The sequence below is a fragment of the Petaurus breviceps genome, unplaced genomic scaffold (assembly GCF_028583685.1).
Source record: "Petaurus breviceps papuanus isolate PSGF00001 unplaced genomic scaffold, PetGlider_PUasm1.0 80, whole genome shotgun sequence".
Lineage (NCBI taxonomy): Eukaryota > Metazoa > Chordata > Mammalia > Diprotodontia > Petauridae > Petaurus > Petaurus breviceps.
This window is the reverse complement of record NW_027186540.1, coordinates 12,008,256-12,023,793: the sequence shown is the minus strand read 5'-3', so window position 1 is coordinate 12,023,793 and position 15,538 is coordinate 12,008,256. Positions and strand designations below refer to the sequence as shown.

At 35.2% G+C, this 15,538-nt stretch overlaps 1 protein-coding gene across 17 annotated transcripts in view; it reads right to left on the bottom strand.

The window, feature by feature from the left end:
- The window catches only part of LOC138176019 (semaphorin-3A), a 665,616-nt gene that overhangs the window by 56,450 nt on the left and 593,628 nt on the right, over window positions 1-15,538 (bottom strand). For all 17 annotated transcript variants that reach the window (XM_069106728.1, XM_069106733.1, XM_069106729.1 and 14 more), the window contains 3 exons: window positions 6,076-6,218; window positions 3,504-3,618; window positions 3,343-3,412 (listed from right to left, as the gene is read on the bottom strand). In XM_069106728.1, coding sequence (XP_068962829.1) covers window positions 3,343-3,412; window positions 3,504-3,618; window positions 6,076-6,218 — 328 coding nt within the window. The remainder of the gene's footprint in view (window positions 1-3,342; window positions 3,413-3,503; window positions 3,619-6,075; window positions 6,219-15,538) is intronic.

The window sequence follows — 15,538 nt, the reverse complement described above, 5'->3', positions numbered from 1 at the left end:
GATGCTGTCATCACATAATTCGTTACTTCTTAGTGTCCACCATACTGAGATTAGCCTTTTCACATTCCAGGGTTGAGAAACCTGTGGCCTAGAGGCTACATTTGGCCCCCTTGGTCCTCAAGTGCAGTCCTTTGACAGAACTCAAATTTCATAGAACATTAGTTTGGATTCAGTCAAAGGGTCTCAATTGTGGACTGAAAGGGTCACATGTGGCCTTGAGGCTGCAGGTTCCCCACCCCTGAGCTAGACTTTTCTCAGGATAGCAGAGGCTCAAAGCCTTTCTACCATGGCAGAATCTACCAGAATTTGCAACATACTCTGTAAGAATCTGAAAACAGCAGCTCATCACATTACCTCTTTGAGAATCTTTTAAATATGAAGGTTAAACAAGATGATCTCCACAATTACTACTACTGTTAAAATCTAGGAGCTATTATTTCCAAGTGAGTGAAATAAAAGTGGGAATTTGACTCAAATTGCCTGAATTCCCCATTGATTTGTCTTAATTCTTTATATTCCTTTATTTATGCAGCTATAACATAATAAATCAGCTTTAATTTTATGCTTGAGTACTATTATAATATAGGTGAATACTTTAAAAAAATGGAATGCATGTCTATCTTTCAACAAAACTTCTTTCTGCAGAAAATCTGCACAAAAATGATGTGAAAGATACCATCATGAAAGATATATATCTCCTAATTTTTGGAAACTATACAAAAAATGCATGCATGTGTAGAAAATATAACAACTAAACCTTAACAGTTTACAGTAACCTAAAATTTAATGCTAGAATCACTATTATTCCATACATTATTTAATACCTAGGTAGTACCTTTGTGGGTTTGTATTTATTTTTTATAATATTCTCATTTCTCTTAGAAAAAAGAAACATGAAGGACTCAAAAATGAGTTTTATAGAGCTATTAAGTTTCCATATGTATAGATTGAACTATGCATGACTGAAGGTTTTGGTGGTTCTGAGTCACTGCTGCTTGTTAATTGAGATGACACATGAGTAGCATGACTATTTCTGTATTTCCACTACTCATTAGGTATAAATGCCTCAGTGGCTCTTTTCACAAACACAGTTAACTAGACTGTAGGAGAAATTTATTCTAACTGCTTCTGTTTAATGCAGAATTATTATGATGTAACTCTTATAGGCAAGAAATACTGCTAAACACTACACAGAGAAAGCAAAACTTGTTCCTGCCTTCAAAAGGCTGAAAATCAGCAGGAATACACACACATATGTATATATGTATGTATATGTATATATGCAAATAAAAATATGTATACACATACATATGTGATAAAAATATCAGGGAAGACTACATAAATGGGAGGCAGAAGTGTACAGGGGAAAAGACACAAGATTTGGAATCAGAAGACTTGAGTTTGAATTCTTGCTCTGCTACTTTTATGATCTTGGAGAATTCATTTAACCTCCTAGGGCCTCAGTTTCCTCCCCTATGAAAAGAGGTATTAGGATTAGATGGTCTCCAATGTCCTGTCCAGGTCAAAATCCTACGAATAAAGCCTCAGCAAAGCCTCAATGCATGAGAAAGAAGTCAGCAGGCTAAATTATATTAGAATAGCCTGCATTAATTAAAGTAGTATAGTTAAGATTGAAGAACTTGTTTGGAAAGTATAGTGAGTGAATTGCAGTATTGTGGAGAACTATAATTATAGTTTAGGAAGTTTATATTATAGAGGCAACAGGAAATATTTTTGAATGAGAGCATGATATTGCCAGACTTGTGTTTCAGGAATAATAATTTGGCAACTTTGTGAATGATGGATTCAAGGAGGGAGAGATCGGAGGCAGAGATACCAGTTGGGGGAATATAGTAGAGGTGGATGGAAGAAGATAAGGGCCTGAAGGAGGGTAATGGCAGTTTGAGTGTTAGAAAGGGAGAAGTGGATGTGGAATCGCCACAATTTGGAAGTAAGAGAGAAGGAAAAACCAAAGATGATTCCAAATTTTTAATCTGGGTTGAATAAGAATCTATGGTACCACTGAAAGTGGCAGAAGTGGGAGGAGGAGGAGAAAGAGGTTTAGGAGTGAAAATGAGTTGAATGTTGGACAGATTATGTTGGAAGTGCCAACAGAGCATCTAGGTAGACATGTCCAGCAGGGCGTTGGGATATGAAATAGTAGCGTTTCAGACAAGATGAGGAATGGATATGGCATGTGGAGAATCATTTCCATATAAGTGAAAATTAAAGCAGTGGGAGTAAATGAAATCTTCAAAGGAAATAGCATGGAGAGAAGAGAAGACAGTAGATAATGCCTTGGAAGATAGCCATTCCTAGGAATCTGGAAGAAAAAGATAAACCAGTGAAGGAAACTGAAAAGGTATTAATAGTTGAGTGAGAATCATTAGCGAGCAGTGTCACAGAAATTAAGGCAGAGAAAGCATAGAGAAGGATGGTTGGCTCAACACACCAATTGACACCAGAATGGCTAAGAAGGATGAGAATTCAGGTACGTCTTTGGATTTATCCATTAAGAAATGATTAGGGATACCTAAGAAAGTAGTTTAACTGAAGTGATGAAGTCAGATGCCATTTTATAGGGAGCTGAGGAGTGAATGAGTTGTGAAAAAACAGAAAAATTAAAATTCAAAGTTGAATCCCATGTTTTTTATCTACCAAATTATGATATCTTTCGAGTAGAAAACATGAAGCAAAACCACAATTTATGGACATATTATATACAATATTTTAATACATGTTTAAAATTATTAAATGCTAAATTATTATGCATTCTAAACCTTAAAATAACTTTAAGGGTTCCTTAATTTGAGGATTCCACAGAGTGAGAAGTAATGTGAGAGAATGTAGCAGGATCCTATTTCTGAAGGCACAGTGGCTTTCAGCTGCCCCAGTTTGTTCCTTAATCCCCAGGTTAATTTTTATCAGCAGAGAAAATAAATTAGATATCTAGATTACCTTCTTCAGATGGAATGAATTCAGTATAAACTACTTGGAAATCTCTTCCTTATTTTGTAAAATTACTACAAGCATTTGCTAAAAATTATATTTTTTAAAAAAACAAAGCTATAAGAAGGTCTATGGGCTAGGTATATTGAAAGCCTTTTAAACCAGGCATTTTATTTGCAGCAGCATGTAGTATCATTACTCGTCTATGTATATGATATAATTTGCATGTCCTCATGCATATGTATAAAATACTTAAGTTCTTATTTCCCTCACCTGTAGAAGCCCAAAAGCTCAAAGATCAGGAAAACATAGTCATGGTCAACAGATCTTGGGCAGTCAGAAAGGACCTAGTAATGTAAAGTTTGCATGAAAATAATATAGTAATCTTAGTACCTGGAAGTCGTAAATACTCCGTAGACTATTGGATTTTTAGGATCTTTGGAATTCATTAAGAATACATCCTCTATATGAAAAGAGAGTAAGAAAAATAATGTCATTTTATAGTCTTGGGAGAGTCTGAAAAAAATATGTTTAGAATGACATAAGCTACTTACGTAATTCATCAAAGTGAGTGTCAATGCCATTAGGCCCTGGTACTGAACAAATAAGCCGAGCCTTAAGGAAAGTTGTCCATTTATTAACAAGGCTTCTGTGTCCACCAAAGTCATTCTGAAAGGAGATGAGTAAAGCTATGATAGTATTTCTATATGAAATAAGGAGTAAGCAGGGAAATAAAGATGACCGAAGATGATTTACCCTATTATGTAGTAATCTAAGTTAAAATCAGATACATATTAACAATTTCACAATTTTCAAAACACTATATATTATTTAAAGTAACTACAGATTCAGCTTTTGGGATTAATAAAATCCATTCCTTCATTTTATGATTAGGTTCTGTAGATGCATTTTTATAATTAAAATAAGATGCATTAGAATCCCATCATGAAGAAACTTTTCCAAAATACAATCCTACCATAATACTGGTCAGACAAATCTCCCAAACTGAATGTAGGGAAGAAATAATTGGAAAAAAAACCCGATAAATACGTTTAATTATAAGGAGACCCTGAATACTAATATCATATTTTGTCTATTTTCCATGCTAGAAAACATCTCTTGCACACATATAACTCTCCCTATATACTGAGTCATCTTTTGTAACAAAGAATAAAAAAAGGCAAAGGAAAAAAGCAATTCAGAAAAGTCAACCAATACACTAACAGCATAGACAATATATCTATTGTACTTTCATAGTACTTCACCTCCTGTATGAGCTTCTAACAAGTATTTATGGTAATATCATTAACACATTGTAATTAGAAGTCCTAAATTCCCCACAGACTATTAGATTTTGAAGAGCCTTTGAATTCATCAGGTATGTTTCAGGGAAATATTTTGAAAATGTTTCCTTAATGAAACCTTTAGTAAAGTCCAAAATCCAGTAATATTGTTTTTCTATTTTAAAAGTAATTTATTGATAGTAGAGGACTTTACACCAAGAAGCAAAGATAATTTCTATGAAAATAATATTTGCAAAAATATAGTGGACATGTGAAATATTGAATTTTGAAAATCGGGCTCTCTGATTAGGAAAATATGTACCTTAGCATCACTTTATTGATGCTAAGTTTTATAAAAAGCATACATACTGTGTAAATAAATGTGTTATTCTCTAAATGTTTACAATGATATACCAATTTGAAGTATTATTTTATAATGAAATATACAGGAATAGGATTCCTTATTTTAATAAGAAATTTTAATAAGGAATTTAATTCACAATTTTAATTTTGTCTTATCTCTCAGAATTTAGAAATGATACACTTACTAGTTTCCTACAGAAACTCTTAGTAGGACAGAGAAAGGTTTCACATTGAAGAATTGATATTTATAAATTTATTTCTTAATTAAACTGATAGAGTTTCTTTGGAAAGTTGCCTTTTTTTGAAGGAAAAAAAGGTTTTTGCAGGAGTAATTTTTCCAAGTACAAAAGTGCTCCCATAAAAAAATGGACATAGAGCCTGAAGACCTAGTCTGACTTTTACCACTTAATCTCCCTGGGACTCAGTTTCTCCTGAGGGAGATGGCTCAAATGATCTTTATATTTCCTTCTTTTTGTTTTTTTTAACATTTTAGTAAAGTTTGCCTCTATCAGAGGTATTTGGGATATAGAGATGTAGGAGCTACTATTCATATATATATATGTATATATATATATATTACATACATACATACACACTCTTAAATTAGGACAGGGAGGAAAAATATATTTATAAGAAATTTTTGACTAGGTAAGATGATTTGGAAATAATGCAAACAAATATTAATTATGTCACAATATTGAGCTTTAGCGAGAGAAAATGCATGGAAAGTGCACAAGATATGAAGTTTAGTTCCATATGGATTTGTTTTTGGCTTTGCTACTTACCAGCTGTGAAACTGTAACCAAATTGCCTAACCCCTGCGAACCATATTTCTCCCATCAACAGAAGGGGGAATCTATCATTTATACTTATATTACCTATATCATGGGGTTGTTTTGAGGAAAGTGATTTTTTTTATGAGTCATAAAACGTTATGTAAAATCAGTTACTATCTTCTTATGCACTTAAAAGGCATATTTGAATTATTTTCAAAGCCAAGTTTAATTAATAATATGGACTCTATCATCATCTTGCATTATGAATTAATTGCTTCCTATTCACTTTTTTAATACCATAAGTATCAGTGATTTCATTAGTGAGATTACTTTGTTAAGTGGTACAAACTATAAATCCTCCAAGTTATGCCTTTAGTATTTGGCCTTTTGTCTTTTTGACTACAACTGAAAAAAATCATCACCTGGTAGGCAAGCTTCTGGTTATAAGCATCTCAAAATTTGGCTGTTTTTCCTCACAGGACATGATGCATACTGAATTTTTCTGAGCCCATACTCAAAGATTACCAGAGTTTGGTAATATTTCTGACTTCTTTCACTTCTAATATTTTAATTTCCATTGGAATAGCCTGTGATAACTAAGATAAACTACATGCCATCATCATAGGATTTAAATAGAGGATATAATTACACAAATTGCCAAAAAAAATATGGCAAAAATCCATCCCATTGAATTCTTTCCTTACCTTACATATCTGACCTATTCTAGCATGGGTGGCTTTGCCAGAATGCTCTCCATCTATTGCATTTTCACGGAAGAAAAAATAGACTTTGTCATCTTCTGGATTGTCACTCTCTGGGATGAGGTGGACACTAATGAATCTTGGATCTGTGAGACAAAATGGAGCACATACATTAATTTATATCACATTAAGGACAAAAAGTACTCAATTTGGTACATTGCAATTTTTCTTGAACTATCCTATCAGATCCCCTGCTGCAAATGAATATTATTGTCTTTTCCTTCAATTTCAATGTTTCTTACCTGGTACTTTCCCACAGGCATTTCAATGACTGACATAAACTTCCATTTGCCATATCACAGCCCTCCTACAGAAATGTAATACCATGATTAGCAGAATGAGAATATCTCTCTTGATTTCTCATAAATCCATATCAAAAGAGAAAATATGAAAATGAAATCATAATCTTACATCAAGGCAATTCTAGATGATGCAGGGAAGAGTACTGGTGGTCAAGGGGCCTGGGTTAAAATCCCAGTTCTGCAATCGTATGTAAAACCTGAGGTAAGTCATTTATCATCATCTTTCAGCTGCCATTTGACATTCTTTCAATGAGGGTTAATGATTTTACTATGCATAAATAATATTTATTTTGCATATACTTATATGTATGCAGGATGTATTTTATGTTTTCAGATTCATTTTTTATAGGCAAGCTATAGAATATAAACTCCCTCAGGACACACAACGGTGACTTGATTTTGTATATCCAGCAACTATATATGGCTGGTTCAGAGTAAGTGATCAGTAAATGCTTCTTGAACAGTTAATAGCCAACTTGCTGAATTTCATGAGGTATACCTAGCTAATAAAATGTCTAGGTTCTCATACTGATGTCCCAATCAGGAATCATTCCTAGTCATTAACCATGAGATGAAAAGTGTTGATGCTAGGGAAGTCAATCATATGAAATCATATATTTGAGGGTGTTATACAGCAGTGTATGAGGACATATGATTATTTTTACTATTTTGAGAGAGGGAGGGATAGGTGCAGTACCCCTTTTCCACAGAGTAATAGAGCCATTCCTTACTCTGAACATAAAAATACTTTTCAAGCATCTTCCCTAGTAGGATTTTTTACTCAAATGTTCATCTGAACAATCTTAATTTTAACATAACATAGATAGGAAGGTGGAGGAGTGGTTAAGGAAAGACAGGACAATAAATGGGGCCTCAAGGAATATGTAATGATGGGACTTTTCTTTTACAGAAAGCTCCTAGCGTATACAAAATCACTGCCTTGCATTACAAGGGGCTCTTTGGGGGAAAAATTATTGAAAGAAATGTAGAGGAGCCTCTTGTTCACTGAGCATTGAAATAGACAACTTCTGAGAATTCACGATTCTTTGATATGTATTTTAGTACTTAGCATAGTGTACAGTACTCCGCTCTATAACCCTCCCCCTATTTAATCATCCAGAAATACAAATGGATTCTATAATAACTGGCTCAAGTTGAATAAGTTGCACAATATATCCCAAATTTTATCTAGGCAAAGTGAAGTATACTACTATTGCATAGCATGTTGAGGAATAATCAGGAATAATTTGAAGTGGGAGGTCATAGGGCAAGAAAAATTTTTTAAAGGCTTATAGGATAATTGTTCTTACTACTTCCATTATATGACACAATATCTATACAAAGTCCAATTTTCTTGTGACTATACATTGATACTTTGTTACTTTAATTTCCTTATGATTTTTAAAATGTAAAATTCTAGAAATCACAATATGTTTTAAAAATATATGACATTAAACAAAAGGCATCATATAAATATTAAGCTCATTATATTTTGTTCCTATGATTTCATTTTCTATCAAAACAGACTTGGAATAAGCAGACATATCTGAGGCTAGATCTCCTCCTTTATTCCTGCAAAAAACATCCCAACCCCAGAACTACATTAAACACCCTCCATATAATTTCTTCTGTCTTGATATTTGTGAATAATCACCATGAATATGTGTTCTTTGGTTTTAAATGGCAATTATTCAGGAAATATGCATTCCATAAAAGGATTGGCTGATAGAACTGGATTGTTTAGCCTAGGGAAAAAAAGATTCAGGGAAGTCATGGCTGTTGTTTCTAAGTATTTGAAAGGCTTAAATGTAAGAGGAATTCAACATATTTTTCTTGGCACCAAAGGGATGACCTAAGAGCAATGGGTAGGAACTAAACAGGGGGCTGATTTTGGCTCAAAGTAAGAAAAAACTTCCTAAAAGTCTTCTGTCCAAGAGCATGATAAGTTGCTTGAGAGTCAGCAAACTCCCCATCAATGGAGGTGTTCCCCCTCCCCCCCCTAAAAAAAAGCTAGATGACCATTTGTCAGCATTGTAAGAAATGTCAGGAGGCCTTTTGTTCAGGTAGAGTTCAAATAGGCAACCTCTGAGACTCCATGATTTTTGGACATGTATTTTAGCCCTTAGCATAATATATAGTGCTCTACCCTTCCTCCCTCCTTTTAGTCATCCAGGATTATGAATGGATTTTATAATCACTGAGTCAGGTTGAATAAGTAGCAAAACATGTTCTTTTCTATGTAAAGAGGAATATACTACTATTATAGAGTCTTTTGGGCATTGACCGGGAATAATTTCTAAGTAGGAGCTCATAGTTCTCAACTTACTGGGTTTCGGGAAGGCTTGTAAGATATTGTTCTTATTACTTCCATTATATCAGTTTGTTTTTTCAATTCCCTTCTACATGCCTCCTCTCTAGTTATCACCCTTACCCATCTTCAAAAAAATCTTATTTTGCTTAACATGTCTCCAGGGCACCATCTGCCAAAAAAAAATGAATTTATAGATTTCTCTCTCCAAATGTATAACTGTATGGAAATTATCATTTGAAAGAATTAACAAACTAGTCTTTAGTTATGTTCTTTCTTCCTGTTATTGACTGCAAGCAGGTACTAGTTTTTTTCCCCACCTGATTTTCTTTGACTATATGGAGATATATGACTATCCAACTCATTGAAATTAATCAACAGCATGTTTTCAAAATTAGACCTGAAAAACTATATTAAGCATATTCAGGAAGAAAGGCCAATCCCTTGATCAGTCTGAAAAACAGTATTAATACTAGTGGTCAAGCATTACCATCATTCTGAAAAACCCTGGCCAGTCTGGTAACTTGTCTTGCCTAGAACTCCCCAATGAAAGGTTTATAAAAATTCACTTGGGGCTGGTCTACCTTTATTAGTTGAGTTCAGATTCCTAGGAAAGTGCATGATATTGTAGAAGCTTCTGCCACTGAATGGGAAACAGAAATGAAAATCTAAACAAACAATTTTTAATTTCAAATTAAACTTCACTGCTGTTCAATCCATTAAAGAATGGCATTGCTATTTCCAGTCTCCCAATACAAATTGCTGGTTTAACACAAATGCTCAGATCTTTTAATAATGTAAGCAGTTACAGCACCCCTATTCACCATGTTTCTTTCCACAGTGCAATTTTATTCCCTCCCCCATGGAAAAAAAAATTTTTTTTCTTAATCCTTGATGACAATGGCTTCACAAAAACTTGAAGTTTCTACCATTTGTAAAAATTCCTTGTGATTTGTATCAGGAAGTTAATGTGAAAGGACAATGGAAAACTGCACTTCAAAAGAAAGTGGCAAAATCCATTTAAGCAAGATCAAAGTACATTAATCTCTCCAGCATGAAACCATAGTGTAAACACTCAGAAAGGTAAATACAATTGGAACCCTTTCTCTGATCTGCCTGCTTTGATAGTGAGCCTCCAGGGAAAGAACCTCTGTCTTTGCCTGTATTGCATATTTCTGAATACACTGATGGAGCTGAACAAATAATCACACTGAACAATCTTGTAGCCAGTGCTGTTGCATGAAATAAAATATGCAATCTTTATTCATGATAATGGTAAATATGCACTTTCCTCCCTCCATTCCTTTTTCCCCTTCATGACATTATGCTGTTATTCATCCCAGAGTTGGCATCCTTGGAAAAATGTACTTTGGTGCAACACCTGCCACTTGTAACAGTACCACTTTGTTCAAATATTTTTCGCAGCTGCAAATTAAACTGTCCTTCAGGTGCAATCTCTCACTTAATGAAAGTGACACCTTGGCACAGGACAGGCTGCTCCCTTTATGATTCATTTGGCAGCCTGTGGTTATTTAAATAATGAAAACATTTTGCTGTTCTCAGCACTTGAAACAATTTGAAACCTTTGTACACCATCATCTTAGCTAGCATTTAGCAGTCTACCCTGCTCCGTCATGTCAAAACAAAACAAAGAAACTACTAAACAAGACCTTCCTGAATTAAAACAGCAGAGAACTTGGCTGTAAAGATATTTAAGTTCTAGAATTACTGATCAGGAGCTTTTCACACCTTTTCAACATAAAGCACAAGAATGGAAGTCAGGATATGTGTACATTTCTAGAACATACACTATATGTAGCACAGTTGGCTAGAACATGGAGCTAATGAGACCAAGTTCTCATATTCAATACCCATATGGGCCAGTTAGCTTCACACACACACACACACACACACACACACACACACACACACACACACACACACCTGCCATAGTCATAGGCTGCACTCCTATCCCCAGCCAATCACTACACAAGGCATGCTATAGGTCACAAGGTAATTCACACAAGATCTGGAGGATGACTCATTGCAATTTATCAACATTACTGGAAAAACAACTCATAGCACATGGCCTCCCGGCTCAGTAGCATCACCATGATATATGACTGAAAAAACATATTATTCATAGATTTCCAATGTATGCATATGTTTATATGTGTGTATAGTGATATATTTCTTCATATACATGATACCACTGAGGATTATTCCTGTCTGAGAAATTAGACACAACTCTGTTTGCAACTTTAAATACTAGAGCATAAACTAAAAGGTCCCTTCTTTTTTTTTTTTAAAGCAATTGGGGTTAAGTAACTTGCTCAAGGTTCCACAGCCAAGTGTTTCTGGGTGGGTGCTAAGTGTCTGAGCCCAGATTCGATCCCCAGGTCATCCTGACTCTGGGGCCGGTGCTCTTACTGGCTGTGCTACCTGGCTGCTCCTGAAAGGATCCCTTCTACTACAGGCATATATTAAACTTTCATATAGCATAGAGGGTAACCAAGCTTTTTGATCTTCTGTTTAAATGTGTTTTATTAACTTATGTTCCAGTAAGGTTGGGTTGGATAAGGAACACATTGAGAGATAGTACAATGTTGTGGAAGGATGCTTGCCTTGGAGTTGGAAGATCAAGGTTCAAGACCTGACTCTTATACTACCTACTACATTTATATCTCATACTACGTACTACTACTTTACTGCTCAACAAATCATCATTTCACAGATTGTTTTCTTATTGACAAAGTAATAAAGTTGGATTAGATCATCTCTATTGTTCTCTCCTAGCTAGAAACTTAGAGGATTTTACAAATGAGCTTGGAGTTTTTACTCAAGGTATATATGGCTATCAGAAAGAAAATATTTATTGTGTAAACAGCAATGTTAGAAAATTAGTAACAATGGAAACTCTAGTGTTAAGACACTTGCAAACCCACTCTCAGGTAAATGTAATGCCAAGCAAAGGCAACTTTCCAAGGCTCAAAATACCAGCATAGGTGCTCTCCATTTTATTCAGTGAAAAATTAAGAACAGAGAAAATCAAAATACAGCATAATTCAAAATACAGCATTCACCAAGTATAATTCAATAATCTCCAAGTACTACTCCACCCTTGGACATTATAATTCATTTAGTCAATCCCAAAGACCCTCTTCTAAGTACTACTCCACCCCTAGGCTGTACATTCATTTAGTCAACCACAAAGCCCCTCTTCTCAAATGGAGATTAGTTTCCAATCATAAGTAAAGTACATTCATTTGGTCAATCACAGAGCACAAAAAGGTCAAAAGTTCCCTACCCTTGGATCACAATTGAATCTACCCCAGAGTTACAACAAGTTTAAGCACAGCATTTAATAGCCAAAGAGAGGTCTTTTCTTCATCTTGATTGGAGGCAAGCTCTCAGCAATCTTTGTTCCTGGGGAGACAAAACTTAGCAAGGCCACAAGATACATTGCCAGTGTCTTCATTAATTCATTCTCTGTCTGCAGAACAGTCCTAGGACCCCCGAAAACATTAGCAAAACCCTCTTCCAAGATTTCTGTAAACATACAACAAGAAAATCCTTCTTCAGGGCTTCTGAGCCAACAGCAAGGTTCCAGAACCTCTGCAACAACAGCATTGGCCTTCACCAGTGGGCACAATTCACTCTCTGTCTGCAGAACAGTCTCAGGAGCTCTGAACCAACAGCCAGGTTCCAGAACCTCTGCAACAATAGCATTGGCCTTCACCAGTGGGCACAATTCACTCTGTCTGCAGAACAGTCTCAGGAGCTCTGAACCAACAGCAAGGTTCCAAGGCCTCTGCAACAACAGGACTGTCTTTCACCAGTGAACAAATCTGGCAAAACAACATCAAAACAGACAGACAAAGTACAAGCATAACAGCCATGTCTCCTCAGTCCTTGGCAGCTCTCAAAAGTCCTGGGCAATTCAAACTGGCCCTCAGCAATTCTTTCTGTCTCTCTCTGCCTCCAAGATGCTGCTTCCAAAAAGTTCTTCTGCCTCTCTCTTTTCTTGTGTCTCTCTAAATTTACGTCAGCTCCTCCCAGTTCAGCACTCTCTTTTCACATCAACAAGTCCATCCCACAAGTGGGATTCCCAAGCTCTGGGTTTTAACACAATCAATCCAAAAACCAAGCCAATACAGGGGGATCTTTAAATTCCATTACTATTACAGTAAACCGGTGATTAAAGGAAAAGAATTAAGTCCATTTGTCCAGTGTATGATCACAATGCTGTTATAGTTTATTTTTCTTTTTGTTTTACCACAAGGAAAGTAAATGTGCCAAAAGCTTTCTGGCAGACCAAGAATATTAGGAATGCAAAAGTAAGGTCATCATTGCATGGCGAACAGCCTAAACAGAAGGAATGGATTATTTTTTTTTCCCCTCTTGTGTAAAAAAAAAGTAGCTACTTGGTCAAGAAACGAAAGATATGTTAGAAAGTGAGGAGCAAGCACTGTGAAAGTCTATTTTGAAAAGCAGAAAAATAGTCATAGTGACTCAAGCCTGGAGAGAGAATTAGAATCTTATTATATGAAAAGTTTTTGCATTTCTTTGCTACTCCACAGTGCACACTTGGGTAGTTAAGTGGCACAGCGGATAGAGTGCTGGACCTAGAGTCAGGAAGACATCTTCCTGAGTTCAAATCCAGTCTCAGACACTTACTAGCTGTGTGACCCTGTGCAAGGCATTTATACTTGTTTTCCTTAGGTTCTTTATCTGTAAAATGAGCTGGAGAAGGAATGGCAAACTACTCTAGTATCTTTGCCAAGAAAACCCCAAAGAAGGTCATGAAGAGTCAGACATGGCTGAAACTACCGAACAACAACCATGTTGAATAAGCCAACTTTCCATTACTTGCATTAGAACACTTCTAAAAACGATAGAGTTGGAGCTACAAACCTTAGGAGTCTTCTATCATCCTCACTATATACCTAAGGCAGCTGAGGCCAAAAGGAAAGAAGTGATTTGCTCAAGATGAAAAAGGTAATAAGAGGCTGAGATTATATTTCAACCCAGGTCACTTGAAATCCAGTACTCTTTTTCTCTGCATCAATTATTGTAACTACATAAGTTTTGTATTATATAAGTTGCAAATATATAAATGTTATTATATAAGTATTGCTCAAGCAAGCCTGACTTTTTGGGTTGATTGAATGATTTGCTTCTCTAACAACTTTAAGTAGAAATCATTTCAAGAAAGAATTTTAAGATATAAAAATGTATGGGTGTGAATGTACAGATTTTCAGGGAAAATATTCTTGGCTAGTTTGTATGAAATTCAAGGCTATTATACGGTACTTTACTCTTAAAGTAATTTTTGAGTTAATAGAAGACTTTTTTAAATTAGAAAATGAACATCCTTTATTTTTCCTAATAGAAATTGGTATTTTAAAATAAATATTCATAAAAAACTAAACTCTACTTTCATTTCCTAGAGCATGCTTTTAATAGAGATTATATACATGGAATTAGCCATATTTATTTCGATGAAATAATTGGAAATAAGAGGTACATTTGAATTTGGAAAATGTAGATAAAGATATTGTCTTTAGTGTGATGCTAAGAAAGAAACTATTGTTCTGAGATAATAGGTAATAAGTACAACCTATTCATTCTATGACTTCACACCCAAACCTCTTCTTAAATGCATTAGGCAAGTTTCAAGACTTGTATTTTTCTAACCTACCTCATTTTAATTTCTAGCACATTTTCCTTCTCCTTGCCAGTAAGATAATCAAATGCTTTAGACATTATGCTTACTCTGCTATATTGAATAAAACTTGAAATGAGTGCAAGTCAGTGCATGTGATTTATTTTGAAAAGATTCAGTGCTTAAGCAAGGAGCTAAAAAGTCAACCCACAAAAGAGATATAGTACAGGCATGATTTAAATCTCTAGGAGAAGAAAGGAAAACATACCAGTACTTCCTTTTAAGTCCCTCTCCAGTCCACAGCTGAGTCTGGCTTAATAGAGGTTTAGATGCAAATGGAATTGGGTAGCTAATTTGATGCTTCTTGGCTTATATTAGAAGGTGTCTTGTATAAATAAGTGACTCTTTGAACTTTCTGAAAACCAGGTTGTTAATAAAAGTGAATATCTTAATTAATAGCCTGCATACCCCAATGGTGAGAGGCAGCAAGTGGATGGAGAACTGCCCCAGGAGCTAGAAAGACCTTGGTTCCAGTCCAGTTTCTTATATACTGGCTGTGTGACCCAAGGCAAGTCACTTAATCCCTCAATGCTGTAGGCAACTATCTAAATTGCAGACAAGATTCCAAGTGAAAGAAAAAGACCACAGATGTTTAATTTAATCAGCATCTTCTGGGCACCTTTTATGTTGGCTGTACTGTAATACATTGCCTACAAAGACAAAAATGAAAGGGCTTATATCCTCCTATAAAATAAAAAGTATACAGATAAATAGCTATAAAATATATACAGAGTAAATATTCTATAAAGTAAAAACTTTTTTTGGGGGGGGAGAGGAAAGAAAGCTCTAATAACTAGAGAGATCAAGAAAGGTCTTTCTCTGTAGGAGTACCACCTGAGCTATGTTTTGAATGAAACTAAGAAATGAGAACATCCCAAGTATGAAGGATGGACTGTGTAAAGGTAGGAGGGAGGAAATAAAACGCTATGGGTATGGGGAAGAATTAGTAGTCCAGGTTGTATGGAAGGTAGATAGCATGAGGGGAAATAATATGTTCAGAGAGGTAGGAGCTGGATTAAGAAATTGTTTAAACGACGGGAAGAAGTTTAATTCTAGAAGCTATAAGGACTT